Source organism: Melopsittacus undulatus, chromosome 1 (genome assembly GCF_012275295.1).
Source record: "Melopsittacus undulatus isolate bMelUnd1 chromosome 1, bMelUnd1.mat.Z, whole genome shotgun sequence".
Lineage (NCBI taxonomy): Eukaryota > Metazoa > Chordata > Aves > Psittaciformes > Psittaculidae > Melopsittacus > Melopsittacus undulatus.
The window spans coordinates 1,464,227-1,481,725 of record NC_047527.1 but is presented as its reverse complement, the minus strand read 5'-3'; the positions used below and the strand labels follow the sequence as shown (position 1 = coordinate 1,481,725).

Sequence of the window (17,499 nt, the reverse complement as noted above, 5' to 3'; positions counted from 1 at the left end):
TGCACATCACCTTTTGTCTGGCAGTTCACTCAGAAACCACTAAACTATGGAAAGGCATCAGACCAGACCTCCAATCTGGAAGGTACAAAGCATCAGCTAACCCTAAAAAGCTTTTGAAGCAGATCCAGCAGCACCTGGAATGCTGAGGCTTTCAGGTTTCCAGGAGTAACACAAGTAACATCCAAACCGTGACAGAGCAGGAAGAAGAAGCACTGTTAACATTTTCAGGTAATTATATAATTTTTCTCATAAGTGCATTATGAGAAGACTCAGATGTTCTAAGTTCTGACTGGGATACTGAAGAAGTGAATTTACATCTTAACATACACTGGGCAAAAATGGGTACAGCCCCGATTCCTTGTTTCTTCAGTGTACTTCATTATGAGCTCAGGACATAGAGTTGAAATAAAAGAATAGATTCTCCTGTAAATGCGAGAAATGTAAATGGAGCCTAGCACTGGCAACAGATCAGGCTGACCAACACCTAGTGTGGCAGATCCACCCTGTTGATTTTCTTACAGATACAAAGGAATGAGCTCTATTTCAGACATGGGGAAGCTCTGCAAGAAACCCACAAACCACAGCCACGAGTGCCACAGGATGACATCACTGAAGACACCCCCACCTCTCCAATGCTTTTCTTGCATGGTCTGCCAAATGCCCTGACATAGACCATCAAACTCAAGCCTTTGGTCTCTACTGCTTAAAAGCTGCCGCCATGGCCAGAAGGACACATCCTCAACAGGAGGACATGACCTTCCAGAATTCCTGGAAGGAAAACACAACCACAACTAATTGCTTGCAAGGATCTGACACGCAGCAGCTGCTTGCACAAACATGCTGTCATGCACAGAGACTGTCTCAGCCCCCTCGGGCACTGCAGGACCAGCATAAAAGCCGGCCCAGCGCCTCTGTCCCTCACTCGCCCCTGCTGACGCCTTCTCCTGCACCTCAACAAGGTGAGCCTCAAGCCCCTTGCCCTCTGCTCCTCACCCCCTGCCCCGGCTCTTCCAGCACGCTCTGCCCCAGCCTCAGCACCCCTCACGCCTCCCCAGCACCACAGCCCCACAACAGCCTCCCCACTGCCTCGCCCTCCTGCACCACCGCCCCTCGCACCCCCACGCCCTCCACTCTCCCCACACCCTCTCTCCTCTCCTCTCCTGTCCTGTCCTGTGCCAGGGCCCCTCCACACCACACACATGGCCTGCTACGACCTCTGCCGCCCCTGCGGACCCACCCCGCTGGCCAACAGCTGCAACGAGCCCTGTGTCAGGCAGTGTGAGGACTCCCGCGTCGTCATCCAGCCTTCCACCGTGCTGGTCACCCTGCCAGGACCCATCCTCAGCTCCTTCCCCCAGAGCACCGCCGTCGGATCCTCCTCATCCGCTGCCGTGGGCAACGTCCTGGGTGCCCAGGGAGTGCCTGTCTCCTCTGGGGGCTTCGGCTACGGCCTTGGCAACGGCTTCGGAGGCCTGGGCTGCTACAGTGGTGGAAGAGGCTGCAACATCTGCTAAGGGCTCTTGACAACACGCATGGAACCTCTCACGTACATTCTAGAAGCAAAGACATGGACTGAGGATGCATGTCTGCGTTAATGCTGGCACACCAGTTCACCTTCTGCAGCTCCTTCTGTTATGGCACTAAGCAAGCAGGAAAGGGGCCAGACAAGCTGCCTGATAACATCTAACATGGATGTCTTCCTCTTCTCCAAATTCCTTCTCTGCTGCACCTCATCTGCTTCATGCAGTACTGTGTGCCGCACAAGCATCTTACAGGCTAAGCAGCATCGGGGACCTCCAGTGGGCTCCTGCCCATTCAAGCCAGCAAGACCTTGGTGCTCTGACAAAATCTGCTGCATATAGAAGACCTCAGTGCATGGTCACCCTACTTGCATCTCAGCTCCTTAGTCTTGTACATTTTCATGCTTTTGTCTCAATAAAGTTCTCCTGCATCGCAGCCTCTCATGCTTCCTCACCCTATCTTCTACTAAAGCTGTTCCAAGTTCATGCAGCACAAAACCAAGGCTCAATAGACCATCAGTGTGGGTGGAAAAGTCCACAATTATTCTCCTTGGAAATATGGCACCACAACCAACAACTTGTGGCACCTGGGGTGCTTTCACAAAGTGGCAAAGTCTTGAGCCAGTGCTGGCTGAAAGACAGTCTTGAACCTGACAACACTCCCATGAGCATGCCTCTGATGCAGTCACAACAGATTCTTGGGACGATAAGGGTGGTGTCCCAGGTCAGCCCTTGCTGCAAGGGCCTTGGGTATGCTATGCAGTGTGTGCAGATCACCACTCCTCCTGCTCTGAGATCCTCCTCTGACAAAAGTGTGAGTCAGTGTTGCACTGACCACCTGCTTTCTGGTACCCATTTCACACACACCATAGTTTCTAGACCTTGTTAGGGGGTCCACACATGTTGACTTGGAGTTTCCCCAAGCAGTCAGCACCTCTTCACTGTGAAGCCCAACAGGGACCCACGCAGGGGGTCTCCTGACCAACATCCTCCCTACTGCAGAATCTCTGGATCACCTCTCCGGTGGTCTCCAGTTCAACATCCCTCTGCTCTGAGGTCACAAAGAAAGCCCCCACTGTGAGGTCACAATCCTCCTCACCTTGGCTCAGCACAGCCCTGCATGGGGCACTGGGGACAAGTGCAGGACCAAGTCTGTGACCTGGCTCTGCTGCAAAGATGGGGTCTGTGATTGGAGACTGGCTGGACACCAAGTGCTCAATGAGCTGCCTATCACTCCTCTTCCTCAAGAGGACAGGGAGGAAGAATAAGATCAGAGTTCCCAGAATTGTGATAAGGATCTGGATATCACCAACTGGTTTCCTGTGGCAACAAAACAGACTTAACATGGAAAATTCATTTATTAAAATCAAAACTCAGAGTAGAATTAGGAGAAATAAAAACAAATCTGAAAACACCTTCCCCCTACCTCTCCCTTCTTCGAGGTTCATCTTCCCTCCTACGTTACTTACCCCCTTGCCCAAAACAGCACAGAGGGATGAGAAGGGCAATTGTGGTCACTTCACCCCAAATTCTCTCTGCCACTCCACTCTCCTCACACTCTTCACCTGCTCCATTCTGGGGCTCCTTCCACAGGGATCTGCCCTCCACAAACTTATGTGAATCCTTCCCATAGGCTCTATTTGACTTGAAGAAAGTTTCTGGCACCTTCTCGTGGAGCACACCACAGCAGCATCATGGCTAACAAAAAAATTCCACATAAAAGCACTCACCCAGTGAACAACTTACAAGTCAAAAGGCCACCAAGACAAGCACAGAGCACATCCAAAGGGAAAGAACCAGCCAAAAGACAGGCTTAGAGACCTGGCAGTAAGGCAGAGGGGTACCAGATGCAATGGGAGGGGCAGGCCCTTCACAGCCAGCACAGCTCCAAAGCCCAGACCACTGCAACAATGCTGTGAGGACATGGGGCCCCCTCTTCACAATTCCTCTTGCCTCAATAAAGTTTTCCTTCATCGCAGCTTGCGATGCCTGGTCTCACTTTCTTCTACCAAGGCTCTTCCAACTTCACACAGCACTAAGTCAGGTATCAGAAAGTCATCCATGGAAGTGGAAAAATGCCATAAGTCTTCTCCTGGGAAGTATGCTACCACCCATAGCAAAGACAGGCTCTGGGGTTGCTTCCACAATATGACAGTAGTTTGAGGCACCAAATGTCTTGAAAATGACAACAACAGCCCAGTGCCTCAGCACGCCTGAAATCCGGGAGAGAATGGGCCCACCACCTGCTGCCTGGACACATGGTTCACGGACCTCCAAGTCTTCTCCATCTTCCTTCTCTGAACTTCTCATTCTGATCTAGTCCACTTCAAGCACTATTGCACAACCTAAACCCCACTGGGAACCTCTGGTGCACTGCTCATACTGCAGGGCACAAACACCTCAGGATTCAGGCAACACCTGCTAGACACGGGGGACCTGGCTGATGCTTGCCCTACTTTTACCTCACATTGGTTCCCTTGGCTCTCCTGCCTTTCACCATTTATTTCATCAATAACCATCGCTTCATCCCAGCCTCACACACCTCCTCTTCTTCACTTCTCCCAGGGCTCATCCAACCTCAACCAGCACAAAGCTAGAGCTCAACAGGCAATCAAGCTGGTGGAAAATGTTCACCAGACCACTGTAATGGATAAAAACCCCCGCAAAACCCTCCTGTGGGCTACCAGCACACACAACAGCTCTTGCCTTGACAAAAGCCTTGCAAACATCCATGCACTTCTACCCACATCTTGGATACAAGCTCTCCATGGCATCACATACTTGACAAACTCTCTTGCAAAGCACAACTACTTGTCCATCACAACAAGCAGAACCATAGTAAACACAATTTAGTGCACAGGGGAGATCTGGGGATCATCTTTTTCAGTCAAGAATCCTCAGGCATGGTCAGCATAAAGACACTGTCAACAATGTCCAGTCTAGTTTTCAGTACCTACAAGGATGGAGACTCCCAACACCTCCCTGCACAACCAGTGCCACTACTGATCACAATCGCATTGAAGAAGTCTTGCCATCTCTTCCAAGGAAAAGGGCTCGTCTTTACAGCTTCCTCCATTCAGCCTTACCCTGGACATGGCACTGATGAGAAAATACCCTCTCTCTTGTCTTCATTCTCTCCCACTCAGGGTATAGACACATTGCTGACATCTGCCCTGTGCAGCCTTGCCTCCTGGCTGAAATAAACCCTCCCACCTCTCTAAGCTTCTCCTCATAGCAAGGATCTTCCAGTCCCTACAGCGTATTCGTGGTCCTGTATTGGACTGGATCCATTACATCCATGCCATTCTTCCAGTGAGAAGCTCTCAACTGAACATAAGACTCCACACAAACCGTTCACTCAACCCTTGCTCTGATTTTGGCTACACCAGCTTTTGGTGAAGCCTGATGTATCCCTGGGAGCAGCACCATGAGGTCCAAATGAGGCACCATTTACGAAGAACACGTGGCAAGAAAGGGCTGTACGAGCACTATGCAGCCATTATCACCTGGAAATTGCTGTCTCCTGCACATCAACTATTGTCTGGCAGTTCACTCAGAAACCACTAAATTATGGAAAGGCATCAGACCAGACCTCCAACCTGGAAGGTACAAAGCATCAGCTAAACCTAAGAAGCTTCTGAAGCAGATCCAGGCAGCACCTGGAATGCTGAGGCTTTCATCAGGAGTGACACAAGTAAGATCCAAACCATGGCAGAGTAGGAAGAAGAAGCAATTTTACCATTGGCAGTTAATTATATATTTGTGTTCATAAGTGCAGTATGAGAAGACTCAGATGTTCTAAGTTCTGACTTGGATACTGGAGAAGTGAATTTACATCTTAAAATACACTGCGAAAAAATGGGTACAGCCCGATTCCTTGTTTCTTCAGTGTACTTCATTATGAGCTCAGGACATAGAGTTGAAGTAACTGAAGAGATTGACCTGTAAATCTGAGCAACCTAAGTGCATCCTAACACTGGTCACAGACCAGGCTCAACAGCCTCCAGTGTGACAGACCCAGCCTCTTGATTTTCTTACAGATACAAAGGGATGAGCTCTATTTCAGATATGGGGAAGCTCTGCAAGAAACCCACAAACCACAGCACACGAGTGCCACAGGATGACATCACCGACAACTACCCCAGCTCTCCAATGCTTTTCTTGCATGGTCTGCCAAATGCCCTGACATAGACCATCAAACCCAAGACTTTGGTCTCTAATACTTCAAAGCTGCCGCCATGGCCAGAAGGACACGTCCTCAACAGGAGCACATGAACTTCCAGAATTCCTGGAAGGAAAACACAACTAATTGCTTGCAAGGATCTGACACGCACCAGCTGCTTGCACAAACATGCTGTCATGCACAGAGACTGTCTCAGCCCCCTCGGGCACTGCACGACCAGCATAAAAGCCGGCCCAGCACCTCTGTCCCTCACTCGCCTCTGCTGACGCCTTCTCCTGCGCGCTCAACAAGGTGAGCCTCAAGCCCCTTGCCCTCTGCTCCTCACCCCCTGCCCCGGCTCTTCCAGCCTGCTCTGCCCCAGCCTCAGCACCCCTCACGCCTCCCCAGCACCACAGACCCACAACAGCCTCCCCACTGCCTCGCCCTCCTGCACCACTGCCCCTCGCACCCCCACGCCCTCCGCTCTCCCATCACCCTCTCTCCTCTCCTCTCCTCTCCTGTGCCAGGGCCCCTCCACACCACACACATGGCCTGCTACGACCTCTGCCGCCCCTGCGGACCCACCCCGCTGGCCAACAGCTGCAACGAGCCCTGTGTCAGGCAGTGTGAGGACTCCCGCGTCGTCATCCAGCCTCCCGCCGTGCTGGTCACCCTGCCAGGACCCATCCTCAGCTCCTTCCCCCAGAGCACCGCCGTCGGATCCTCCTCATCCGCTGCCGTGGGCAACGTCCTGGGTGCCCAGGGAGTGCCCGTCTCCTCTGGGGGCTTTGGCTACGGCCTTGGCTACGGCTTCGGAGGCCTGGGCTGCTATGGAGGTGGAAGAGGCTGCAACATCTGCTAAGGGCCCTTGGTAGCACCCTGACAACAGCAACAACACCCTGGAAGCAGCAGAAAGGACTGAGGATGCACATCCACACTGTTCCTGACACATATATCTGCTGTCCACAAGTTCTGCTCTCATGGTACCAAAAAAGGAAGCAGAGCATGGGTACAACCTGTGCTGCCTGATACACATGCCTGATGGACGTTCTCCCCTTCTCTCACTACCTTCTCTGCATCAACCATCTGCTATGTCCAGTACTCTGAGCCACTACCAGCATCTCGCAAGCTAAGCAAGGTTGAGAGGACCTTTAGTGGACTCCTCCCAGTTCAGGGAGAACACCTCAGTGCTCTGACAGAATCTACTGCAAACAGAAAACCTCAGTGGATGGCTGTCCTACTTCCACCTTACTCCAGCTCTCTACCACCTTATACATTTACATTTTCTCTGTCTTGTCACAATAAAGTTCTTCTGCATCCAAGCCTTTGAAGCCTCCTCTCCTTTTCTTCTACCATAGATCTTCCAGCTTCAAGCAGCACAAAGCCGGGGCTCAAGAGGGCATTGGGGTGAATGAACAAGAGCCACAAAATCACTCTTAGGGAATATGCCGCCACAAGCAGACTGACACATGGAAGCCTTCCAGAAAGTGACACAAGCCCATTACTGTCACAAAGAAAGCACTGAACTTGACATTGTACCCCTGTTACAACTCTTATGGAGTCACCCCAGGCTCATGACACCATTTGGATGGGGTCACAGGCACAACCCCAGAGGAACTCATGGCCCTGTCACCGACTGCAGTGAAGACCATGCATATGCCATGCAGTGGGGCCAGGTCTCCACCCTCCTGCTCTGGGATCCTCCTTTGACCCCAGTGTGTGTTCCTGTTGCATTGATATTCTGGCAGCATTTTCCCCGTTCCACCCATGTCAGAGTCTCCAGGCCATGGTCTCACCTTGCTATGGGGTCCACAAATGATGCCTTGGCAGGATGTTCAGAGGGCTACCAGCCCTGCATTAGTGCAGGCTCCAACAATGCAAGGGGTTCCTGGACGGACCATTGTCCCTGCTGCTCTGTTTCTGGAACAACTCTGCAGGGGACCCCAAGCCAACATCCCTCTGCTCTGAGGTCACACACTAAGTGTACAGTGTGAGGTCACAATCATCCATAACTTGGCTCAGCAAGGCCCTGCATGGGGCACTGGGAACAAGGTGCAGAAACAAGCCTGTAACCCTGTTCTGCTATGAAGATGGGGCTGTGAGATGCTTTGACCTTGGCTGGGCACCAAGTGCTCACTGAGCTGCTCTATCACTCCTCTTCCACAATTGGGTAGGGGTGAAGATCCTAAGTAGAGATAAGGACATGGACATCACTCTCCAGGTAACAGTGGCAGCAAACAGACTCAGGGAAATTCATTTATGAAAAGTAAAAGTCACAGTAGTATTAGGAGAAACAAAAACAAATATTAAAATACATTCCCCCAACCTCTCCCTTCTACGGTGGTGGAACGAGGCTGCAACATCTGCTAAGGGCCTTTGACAGCATGTCTGTAACCAACCACTTCCATCCTTGAGCTGTGGCAACACCTGAAGATGCAGTTCTGGGCAGTGCCTGACACGTGGACTGCTGTCCACAGCTCCTCGTCTCGAGCCACCGAGAGAGGAAAGAGGGCACCGGGCCTGCCCAGGATGCCCACAAATATTGCCCCTGCACCTCCTCCTGTTGTACAAATTCTTTCTTTGCATCATCTCTTTGCCTGTGTCCAGGACTCTCTGCTCCAAACCCCTTTGCACAAGTCAAAGACTATTGGGGGACCTCTGCTATGCTTCTTGTACTGCAGGGCAGGAAGAACTCAGTGCTCTGCCAACATGTACTGCAAGCAGAAGTCTTCTGCTCACGGTCGCACTCCTTGCACCTCAGGCTGTCTCACTTCCACTTGGTGCTTTTGGTGCTTTTACATTTTCATTCTTTTGTCTCAATAAATTCTCCAGCATCCCAGCCTGAGTCTCCTCTCAATCACTTTCAACAGCAGGAACCTCTCCACAGAAGGTGATGTAATCCCTTTTCTTAAACAGGGAAACTAGAGCTGCATGTAGTGGGACCATGGCAAGTTGGGTTTTCAGTAGCTGCCAGTACAGAGACTCCACTGACTCTTCCACTCTTTGCCCCTCCACACAGTGAAAAAGGCTTGCCTGCTTTGCCCATGCAATCCCATCTCCTTCCCCTTGTACCCAGGGCCTCTTCTTCTCCATGTGCACACCAGTGACAATACCTGGGTTCCCACCACTTCTCTCCCTGCCATCAGGGGTTAATTCACATTGATGATGGGCCCCCTGCACATCCTTCTCTCTTGGGTGGCTCACTTCCCAGCCTCTTCTCTATGAACAGTGATGCAGACTTTCCAGTCTCTGGGTGACCGTGTACTGCTCTTGGTCCATTATATCTAAGTCCTTCCTCACTGGGGAGCCAAGAAATGAATCCCACATGGCATTGTCCTCACCATTTCTGGGTAGAAAGGGATGGTTCCCTCCCGTTAACCAGTGCAACACTCCTGAATGCAGCCATGGAGACTGGTGCACCCTTTTTTTACACGGGAACTTTGCAATCTCATGTTCCGTTTGCTCTCCATTAGGACCACCAGGTCCTTCTCTGCTAAGATGGTTTCTAACCAATTAATCCCCCAGATGTTCCTCCTACACAGGGTCACTTCTCCCCAGAAACAGGATCTTGCGTCTGAACTGCCTGAACTCTTCTCCCTCACAACATCGTCCAGAACAAATTATTCAAATGTACGATGAGCAGGTACATGACACATTGGATAAAGAACTGCTGAAGGACAGAGTTGAAAGTGTCCTAGTGAATGGGGCTAGATGTGCTTTGTGAATGGTCCCCTCCAGTGTTCCTCAGGGCTCCATTCTAGGGCCATTTCGGAACAATATTTTTCTCACACATCTACAGGCAGCAGTTGAATGCACTGTTCACAAGTTTGCTGATGGGACTGGGAGATGCTGTTGATTCTCTTGAGGGATAAGAGGTCTTGCAGAAGGATCTAGGTAGCTTGGAGCATTGGGCAGCCATCAACGGCAGGAAATTTCAGAAGCACAAATGCTGGATTCTGCACCTGGGATGGAGCCATGCTGCACACAAGCACAGCCTGGGAGAGGAGTTGCTGGAGAGCAGCCCTGCAGAAAGGCACCTGCGGGTGCTGCCTGGCAGCAGGTTCAATAGGAGTCAGCAGTGTGCCCTGGCAGACAAGTGGGCAAACAGCATCCTGGGGTGCACGTCACTGTTCACTCAACTCTTCCTTGGATTTTGGCTACTCAACCTTTTGGTGGGGCTTGAGGTATCCTGGGAGCAGCGCCATGAGTTCCAAATGAGGCACCGTTTAGGTAGAACACGTGGTAAGAAAGGGCTGTACGTGCACTATGAAGCCATTATCACCTGGAAATTGCTGTCTCCAGCACATCAACTTTTGTCTGGCAGTTCACTCAGAAACCATGAAATTATGGAAAGGCATCAGACCAAACCTCCAACCTGGAAGGTACAAAGCATCAGCTAAGCATAAGAAGCTTTTGAAGCAGATCCAGCAGCACCTGGAATCCTGAGGCTTTCATGTTTCCAGGAGTGACACAAGTAACATCCAAACAGTGACAGAGCAGAAAGAAGAAGCACTGTTACAATTTTCAGATAATTATATATTTTTTCTCATAAGTGCAGTATGAGAAGACTCCGATATTCTAAGTTATCATTTGGATACTGGAGAAGTGAATTTACATCTTAACATACACTGGGTTTTTGCCATTTTTATGGGTACAGTCCCAATTCCTTGTTTCTTCAGTGTATTTCATTATGAGCTCAGGACATAGAGTTGAAATAACTGAAGAGATTGACCTGTAAATCTGAGAAATGTAAATGGAGCCTAGCACTGGGCAGAGATCAGGCTGACCAACCCCTTCTGTGCCAGATCAACCCTGTTGATTTTCTTTCAGATACAAAAGGATGAGCTCAGTTTCAGACATGAGGAAGCTCTGCAAGAAACCCACAAACCACAGCCACGAGTGCCACAGGATGACATCACTGACGACAACCCCACCTCTCCAGTGCTTTTCTTGCATGGTCTGCCAAATACCCGGACACTCCTCATCAAACCCAAGCCTTTGGTCTCTAATGCTTGAAAGCTGCCGCCATGGCCAGAAGGACACGTCCTCAATAGGAGGACATGAACTTGCAGAATTCTTGGAAGGAAAACACAATCACAACTAACAGCTTGCAAGGATCTGACACGCACCAGCTACTGGCACAAACATGTTGTCATGCACAGAGACTGTCTCAGCCCCCTCGGGCACTGCAGGACCAGCATAAAAGCCGGCCCAGTGCCTCTGTCCCTCACTCGCCTCTGCTGACGCCTTCTCCTGCGCGCTCAACAAGGTGAGCCTCAAGCCCCTTGCCCTCTGCTCCTCACCCCCTGCCCCGGCTCTTCCAGCACGCTCTGCCCCAGCCTCAGCACCCCTCACGCCTCCCCAGCCCCACAGCCCCACAACAGCCTCCCCACTGCCTCGCCCTCCTGCACCACCGCCCCTCGCACCCCCACGCCCTCCACTCTCCCCACACTCTCTCTCCTCTCGTCTCCTGTCCTGTGCCAGGGCCCCTCCACACCACACACATGGCCTGCTACGACCTCTGCCGCCCCTGCGGACCCACCCTGTTGGCCAACAGCTGCAACGAGCCCTGTGTCAGGCAGTGTGAGGACTCCCGCGTCGTCATCCAGCCTTCCACCGTGCTGGTCACCCTGCCAGGACCCATCCTCAGCTCCTTCCCCCAGAGCACCGCCGTCGGATCCTCCTCATCCGCTGCCGTGGGCAACGTCCTGGGTGCCCAGGGAGTGCCCGTCTCCTCTGGGGGCTTCGGCTACGGCCTTGGCAACGGCTTCGGAGGCCTGGGCTGCTACGGTGGTGGAAGAGGCTGCAACATCTGCTAAGGGCTCTTGACAACACGCATGAAACCTCTCACGTACATTCTAGAAGCAAAGGCATGCACTGAGGATGCATGTCTGTGTTAATGCTGGCACCACAGTTCACCTTCTGCAGCTCCTTCTCTTGTGGCACAAAGCAACCAGGAAAGGAGCCAGACAAGCTGCCTGGTAACATCTAACATGGATATCTTCCTCTTCTCCAAATTCCTTCTCTACTGCACCTCATCTACTTCGTGCAGTACTGTGTGCCGTACCAGGTTCTTACAGGATAAACTGCATCAGGGGACCTCCAGTGGGCTCCTGCCCATTCAAGACAGCAAGACCACAGTGCTCTGACAAAATCTACTGCATACAGAAGACCTCAGTGCATGGTCACCCTACTTGCATCTCAGCTCTCTTCCTCTTTACGCTTGTATATTTTCATGCTTTTGTCTCAATAAAGTTCTCCTGCATCCCAACATCTGATACTTCCTTGTCCTTTCTTTTACCAAAGTTGTTCCAAGTTCACGCAGCACAAATCCAGGACTCAACAGGCCATCAGTGTGGGTGAAAAAGGCCACAGGGATTCTCCTGGGAAGTTTCTCACTATGACCAGCAAGGACTGGCATCTGGGGTGCTTCCACAGAGTGACAGAGGTTTGTGCCATTGCTGGCTCAAAGACAGTCTTGAACATGACAACACTCCCATGAGCACATCGCTGATGTAGTCAGTGTAGAATCATGAGACCATTTAAGTGGAGTCCCAGGGCTACCCACAGAGAGATTCATGGTCCAGTTCCCCCTTGCTGCAAGGACCTTGGGTATCCCATGCAGTGTGTGCAGGTCACCACCCTTCCAGCTCTGAGATCCTTTTCTGACCCAGGAGTGTGTCTTTGTTGCACTGACCTTCTGGATGAAAGGTCCCCATTCCACACACGCCAGATTTTCCAGGCCATGGTCTCACCTTGCTATTCGGTACACAAATGATGACTTGGATTTTCCCCAAGCCATCACCAAATCTTCACTCTGAAGCCCAACAGTGACCCAAGCAGAGGGTCTCCTGACCACCATCCTCCCTGCTACAGAATCTCTAGACAGCCTCTGCAGGGGACCCCAAGACACCACCCCTCTGCTCTAACACAGAAAGCCCCCACTCTGAGGTCACAATCCTCATCACCTTGGCTCAGCACAGCCCTGCATGGGGCACTGGGAACAAGTGCAGGACCAAGACTGTGACTCAGCTCTGCTGCAAAGATGGGTGTCTCTGAGTGGAACATGGCTGGGCACCAAGTGCTCACTGAGCTTCTCTATCACTCCTCTTCCTCAAGAGCATAGGAGACAGAAGTATAAGATGAGAGTCTGCAGAATTGAGATAAGAGCATGGAGATCACCCACTTGTTTCAAGGGGCAGCAAAACAGACTTAACATGGGGAAATTCATTTATCAACATCAAAAGTCAGAGTACAATTAGGAGAAATAGAAACAAATCAGAAAATACCTTCCCCAACCTCTCCCTCTTCAGGGATCATCTTCCTTTCTAAATTACATACTCCCTTGCCCAAAACAGCACAGAGGGATGAGAAGGGGAAATGGTGTCAGTTCACCCCACTTTGTCATAGAATCATAGAATAGCAAGGATTGAAAAAGACCTCAAGATCATCTAGTTCTAACCCCCCTGTCATGGGCAGGGACACCTCACACTAAACCATATCACTCAAGGCTTCATCCAACCTGGCCTTGAACACTGCCAGGGATGGAGCATTCACAACCTCCCTGGGCAACCCATTCCAGTACCTCACCAACCTAACAGTAAAGAATTTCTTCCTTATATCCAATCTAAACCTCTGCTGTTTAAGTTTCAACCCATTACCCCTTGTCCTATCACTACAGTCCCTAATGAAGACTCCCTCCCCAGCATCCCTGTAGGCCCCATTCAGATACTGGAAGGCTGCTATGTGGTCTCCACGCAGCCTACTCCAGGCTGAACAGCCCCAGCTTTCTTAGCCTGTACTCATATGGGATGTGCTCCAGTCCCCTGATCATCCTAGTGGCCCTCCTCTGGACTTGTTCTAACAGTTCCATGTCCTTTGTCTCTGCTCTTCCTTCCCCCACATTCTTCACCTGTTCCGTTCTCGAGATTCTTCCCCAGGAACGTACCTGGATCCTTCCCACAGGCTCTATCGCACTTGGAAATACTTTCTCACATATACTCAATGAAGACAAAACAGCAGCCCAATGTCTACCAAAACACCTCCAGAGAAACCAACTACAGCTAGGGACAACCTCACGAGCACAATTGCACCAGGACACCCACAGACCTCACACAATGGGAAAGGCCCAAAGCCAGGCTTAGTGACCTGGCAACAAAGTGAGAAGAGACTGAAAGAGATGCCCCTGCTCCTCCTCCTGTTGTACTAATTCTTTCTTCGCAGCATCTCTTTGCCTGTGTCCAGGACTCTCTGCTCCAAACCCCTTTGCACAAGTCAAAGACTATTGGAGGACCTCTGCTATGCTGCTTGTACTGCAGGGCAGGAAGAACTCAGTGCTCTGCCAACATGTACTGCAAGCAGAAATCTTCTGCTCACGGTCACGCTCCTTGCATCTCAGACTGGAAGAAGAAGTCTTACCATTGGCAGGTAATTATATATTTTTTCTCATAAGTGCAGTATGAGAAGACTCAGATGTTCTAAGTTCTGACTTTGATACTGGAGAAGTGAATTTACATCTTAACCTACACTGCGCAAAAATGGGTACAGCCCCGATTCCTTGTTCCTTCAGAGTATTTCATTATGAGCTCAGGACATAGAGTTGACATAAGAGAATAGATTGTCTTGTAAATGTGAGAAAAGTAAATGGAGCCTAGCTCTGGGCACAGATCAGGCTGACCAAACCCTAATGCACCAGATCCAGCCTCTTGATTTTCTTACAGATACGAAGGGATGAGCTTAATTTCAGACATGAGGAATCTCTGCAAGAAACCCACAAACCACAGACACGAGTGCCACAGGATGACATCACTGACAACACCCCCACCTCTCCAATGCTTTTGTTGCATGGTCTGCCAAATGCCCTGACACTCCTCATCAATATCAAGCCTTTGGTCTCTAATACTTGAAAGCTGCCACCATGGCCAGAAGGACAGGAGGACACATGCCTACAACAGGAGGACATGACCTTCCAGAATACTTGGAAGGAAAACACAACCACAACTAATTGCTTGCAAAGATCTGACACGCACCAGCTGCGTGCACAAACATGCTGTCATGCACAGAGACTGCCTCAGCCCCCTCAGGCACTGCAGGACCAGCATAAAAGCCGGCCCAGCGCCTCTGTCCCTCACTCGCCTCTGCTGACGCCTTCTCCTGCACCTCAACAAGGTGAGCCTCAAGCCCCTTGCCCTCTGCTCCTCACCCCCTGCCCCAGCTCTTCCAGCACGCTCTGCCCCAGCCTCAGCACCCCTCACGCCTCCCCAGCACCACAGCCCCACAACAGCCTCCCCACTGCCTCGCCCTCCTGCACCACCGCCCCTCGCACCCCCACGCCCTCCGCTCTCCCATCACCCTCTCTCCTCTCCTGTCCTGTCCTGTCCTGTGCCAGGGCCCCTCCACACCACACACATGGCCTGCTACGACCTCTGCCGCCCCTGCGGACCCACCCCGCTGGCCAACAGCTGCAACGAGCCCTGTGTCAGGCAGTGTGAGGACTCCCGCGTCGTCATCCAGCCTTCCACCGTGCTGGTCACCCTGCCAGGACCCATCCTCAGCTCCTTCCCCCAGAGCACCGCCGTCGGATCCTCCTCATCCGCTGCCGTGGGCAACGTCCTGGGTGCCCAGGGAGTGCCCGTCTCCTCTGGGGGCTTTGGCTACGGCTTCGGAGGCCTGGGCTGCTATGGCCGTGGAAGAGGCTGCAACATCTGCTAAGGGCTCTTGACAACACGCATGAAACCTCTCACGTACATTCTAGAAGCAAAGACATGCACTGAGGATGCATGTCCGTGTTAATGCTGGCAAACAAGTTCACCTTCTGCAGCTCCTTCTCTTATGGCACAAAGCAAGCAGGAAAGGGGCCAGACAAGCTGCCTGCTAACATCTAACATGGATGTCTTCCTCTTCTCCAAATTTCTTCTCTGCTGCACCTCATCTGCTCTGTGCAGTACTGTGTGCTGCACCAGCATCTTACAGGATAAACTGCATCAGAGGACCTCCAGTGGGCTCCTGCCCATTCAAGCCAGCAAGACCTCAGTGCTCTGACAAAATCTACTGCATACAGGAGACCTCAGTGCATGGTCACCCTACTTGCATCTCAGCTCTCTTCCTCTTATGCTTGTACTTTTTCATGCTTTTATCTCAATAAAGTTCTCCTGCATCCCAGCCTCTCACGCTTCGTCACCCTTTCTTCTACCAAAGCTGTTCCAAGTTCACACACCACAAATCCAGGACTCAACAGGCCATCAGTGTTGGTTAAAAAGGCCACAAGGATTCTCCTGAGAAGTTTCTCACTATGACCAGCAAGGACTTGCACCTGAGGTGCTTCCACAAAGTGACAGAGATTTGTGCCATTGCTGTCTCAAAGAAGGCCTTGAACATGACAATACTCCCATGAGCACATCTCTGATGAAGTGGCCAAAGACTCATGAAACCATTTAAGTGGAATCCCAGGGCCACCCACAGAGAGATTCATGATCCAGTCCCGCCTTGCTGCAAGGACCTTGCGTATCCTATGCACTGCGTGCAGGTCACCACCTTTCCTGTTCTCAGATCCTCCTCTGACCCAGGAGTGTGCCCTTGTTGCACTGTCCTTTGGGATGAAAGGTCCCCAGTCCACACACACCAGATTTTCCAGGCCATGGTCTCACCTTGCTGTGGTGTCCACAAATGATGACTTGGATTTTCCCCAAGCCATCAGCACCTCTTCACTGTGTAGACCAACAGTGACCCAAGCAGAGTGTCTCCTGACCGCCATCCTCCCTGCTGCAGAGTATCTGGAACACCTTTTCAGGGGACCCCAAGACACCATCCCTCTGCTCTGAGGTCACACAGAATGCCCCCACTGTGAGGTCACAATCCTCCTCTCCTTGGCTCAGCACAGCACTGCATGGGGCACTGGGACAAGTGCAGGACCAAGCCTATGACCCAGGTCTGCTGCAAGGATGGAGCTTCATGAGTGGAACTTGGCTGGGCACAAAGCGCTCAATGAGCTGCTCTATCACTCCTCTTCCTCAAGAGGATAGGGGAGAGAAGAATAAGATTAGTGTCCCCTGAATCGAGATAAGAACATGGAGATCACCCACTGGTTTCCACTAGCAGCAAAACAGACTTAATATGGGGAAAATTCATTTATCAAAATCAAAAGTCAGAGTAGAATTAGAAGAAATTAAAACAAATCTGAAAACCTCTTCCCCCAAACTCTCCCTTCTCCAGGGTTCATCTTTCCTTCTAAATTACTTACCCCCTTGCCCAAAACAGCACAGAGGTTTGAGAAAGGGAATTGTGGTCAGTTCACCCCACTTTGTCACTGCTCTTGCTTCCCCCAAACTCTTCACCTGTTCCATGCTGGGGCTTCTTTCCCAGGAACTTACCTGGATCTTTCCCACAGGTTCTATCAGTCTTGGAAATACCTTCTCACGTATTCTTAATGAAGACAAAACAGCAGCCCATTGTCTACCAAAACACTTGCACGTAAACCAACTACAGCCAGGGACAACCTCAGAAACACAATTGCACCAGAACACTTGCTCTGACATCACATAGGAAGCCTCCAGTATGAGGTCACAATCATCCTCACAGTGACGCAATGAGGCCTTGCATAAGGCAATGGGAACGAAGTGCAGGAACAAGCCTGTCACCCTGTTCTCCTGTGAAGATGAGGCTCTGTGGTGGGTTCACCTTGGCTGGGCACCAAGTGCTCACTGAGCTCCTGCATCACTCCTCTTCCTCAACTGCCTGTGGAGGAGAAGAATAAGACTAAAGCCTCCAGAGTCAGTTTCAGCGGCAGCAAAACAGACTTAACATGGGGAAATTCCTTTA

General features: G+C 51.2%; 4 protein-coding genes across 4 annotated transcripts; all 4 read left to right on the top strand.

Annotated features, from left to right (window-relative positions):
• The first annotated feature begins 934 nt into the window (after nucleotides 1–934).
• On the top strand, nucleotides 935–1,632 carry LOC117436416 (feather keratin 1-like). Its single transcript, XM_034064457.1, has 2 exons — nucleotides 935–959; nucleotides 1,180–1,632. Exon 2 carries the CDS (start codon nucleotides 1,200–1,202, stop codon nucleotides 1,512–1,514), a length of 315 nt encoding a protein of 104 aa, XP_033920348.1. The 5' UTR covers nucleotides 935–959; nucleotides 1,180–1,199; the 3' UTR covers nucleotides 1,515–1,632.
• Nucleotides 1,633–5,959: 4,327 nt separating this feature from the next.
• LOC117436287 (feather keratin 1-like) lies at nucleotides 5,960–6,544 on the top strand. Its single transcript, XM_034064057.1, has 2 exons — nucleotides 5,960–5,994; nucleotides 6,210–6,544. Exon 2 carries the CDS (start codon nucleotides 6,230–6,232, stop codon nucleotides 6,542–6,544), a length of 315 nt encoding a protein of 104 aa, XP_033919948.1. The 5' UTR covers nucleotides 5,960–5,994; nucleotides 6,210–6,229.
• Nucleotides 6,545–10,709: 4,165 nt separating this feature from the next.
• LOC117436967 (feather keratin 1-like) lies at nucleotides 10,710–11,583 on the top strand. Its single transcript, XM_034069158.1, has 2 exons — nucleotides 10,710–10,725; nucleotides 11,167–11,583. The coding sequence occupies exons 1-2, from the start codon at nucleotides 10,710–10,712 to the stop codon at nucleotides 11,499–11,501; spliced, it is 351 nt and encodes a 116-aa protein (XP_033925049.1). The 3' UTR covers nucleotides 11,502–11,583.
• A 3,242-nt stretch (nucleotides 11,584–14,825) lies between these two features.
• Nucleotides 14,826–15,787, top strand: LOC101868441 (feather keratin 1-like). The gene is made up of 2 exons (XM_034064953.1): nucleotides 14,826–14,850; nucleotides 15,071–15,787. Exon 2 carries the CDS (start codon nucleotides 15,091–15,093, stop codon nucleotides 15,391–15,393), a length of 303 nt encoding a protein of 100 aa, XP_033920844.1. The 5' UTR covers nucleotides 14,826–14,850; nucleotides 15,071–15,090; the 3' UTR covers nucleotides 15,394–15,787.
• The last annotated feature ends 1,712 nt before the right edge of the window (nucleotides 15,788–17,499 follow it).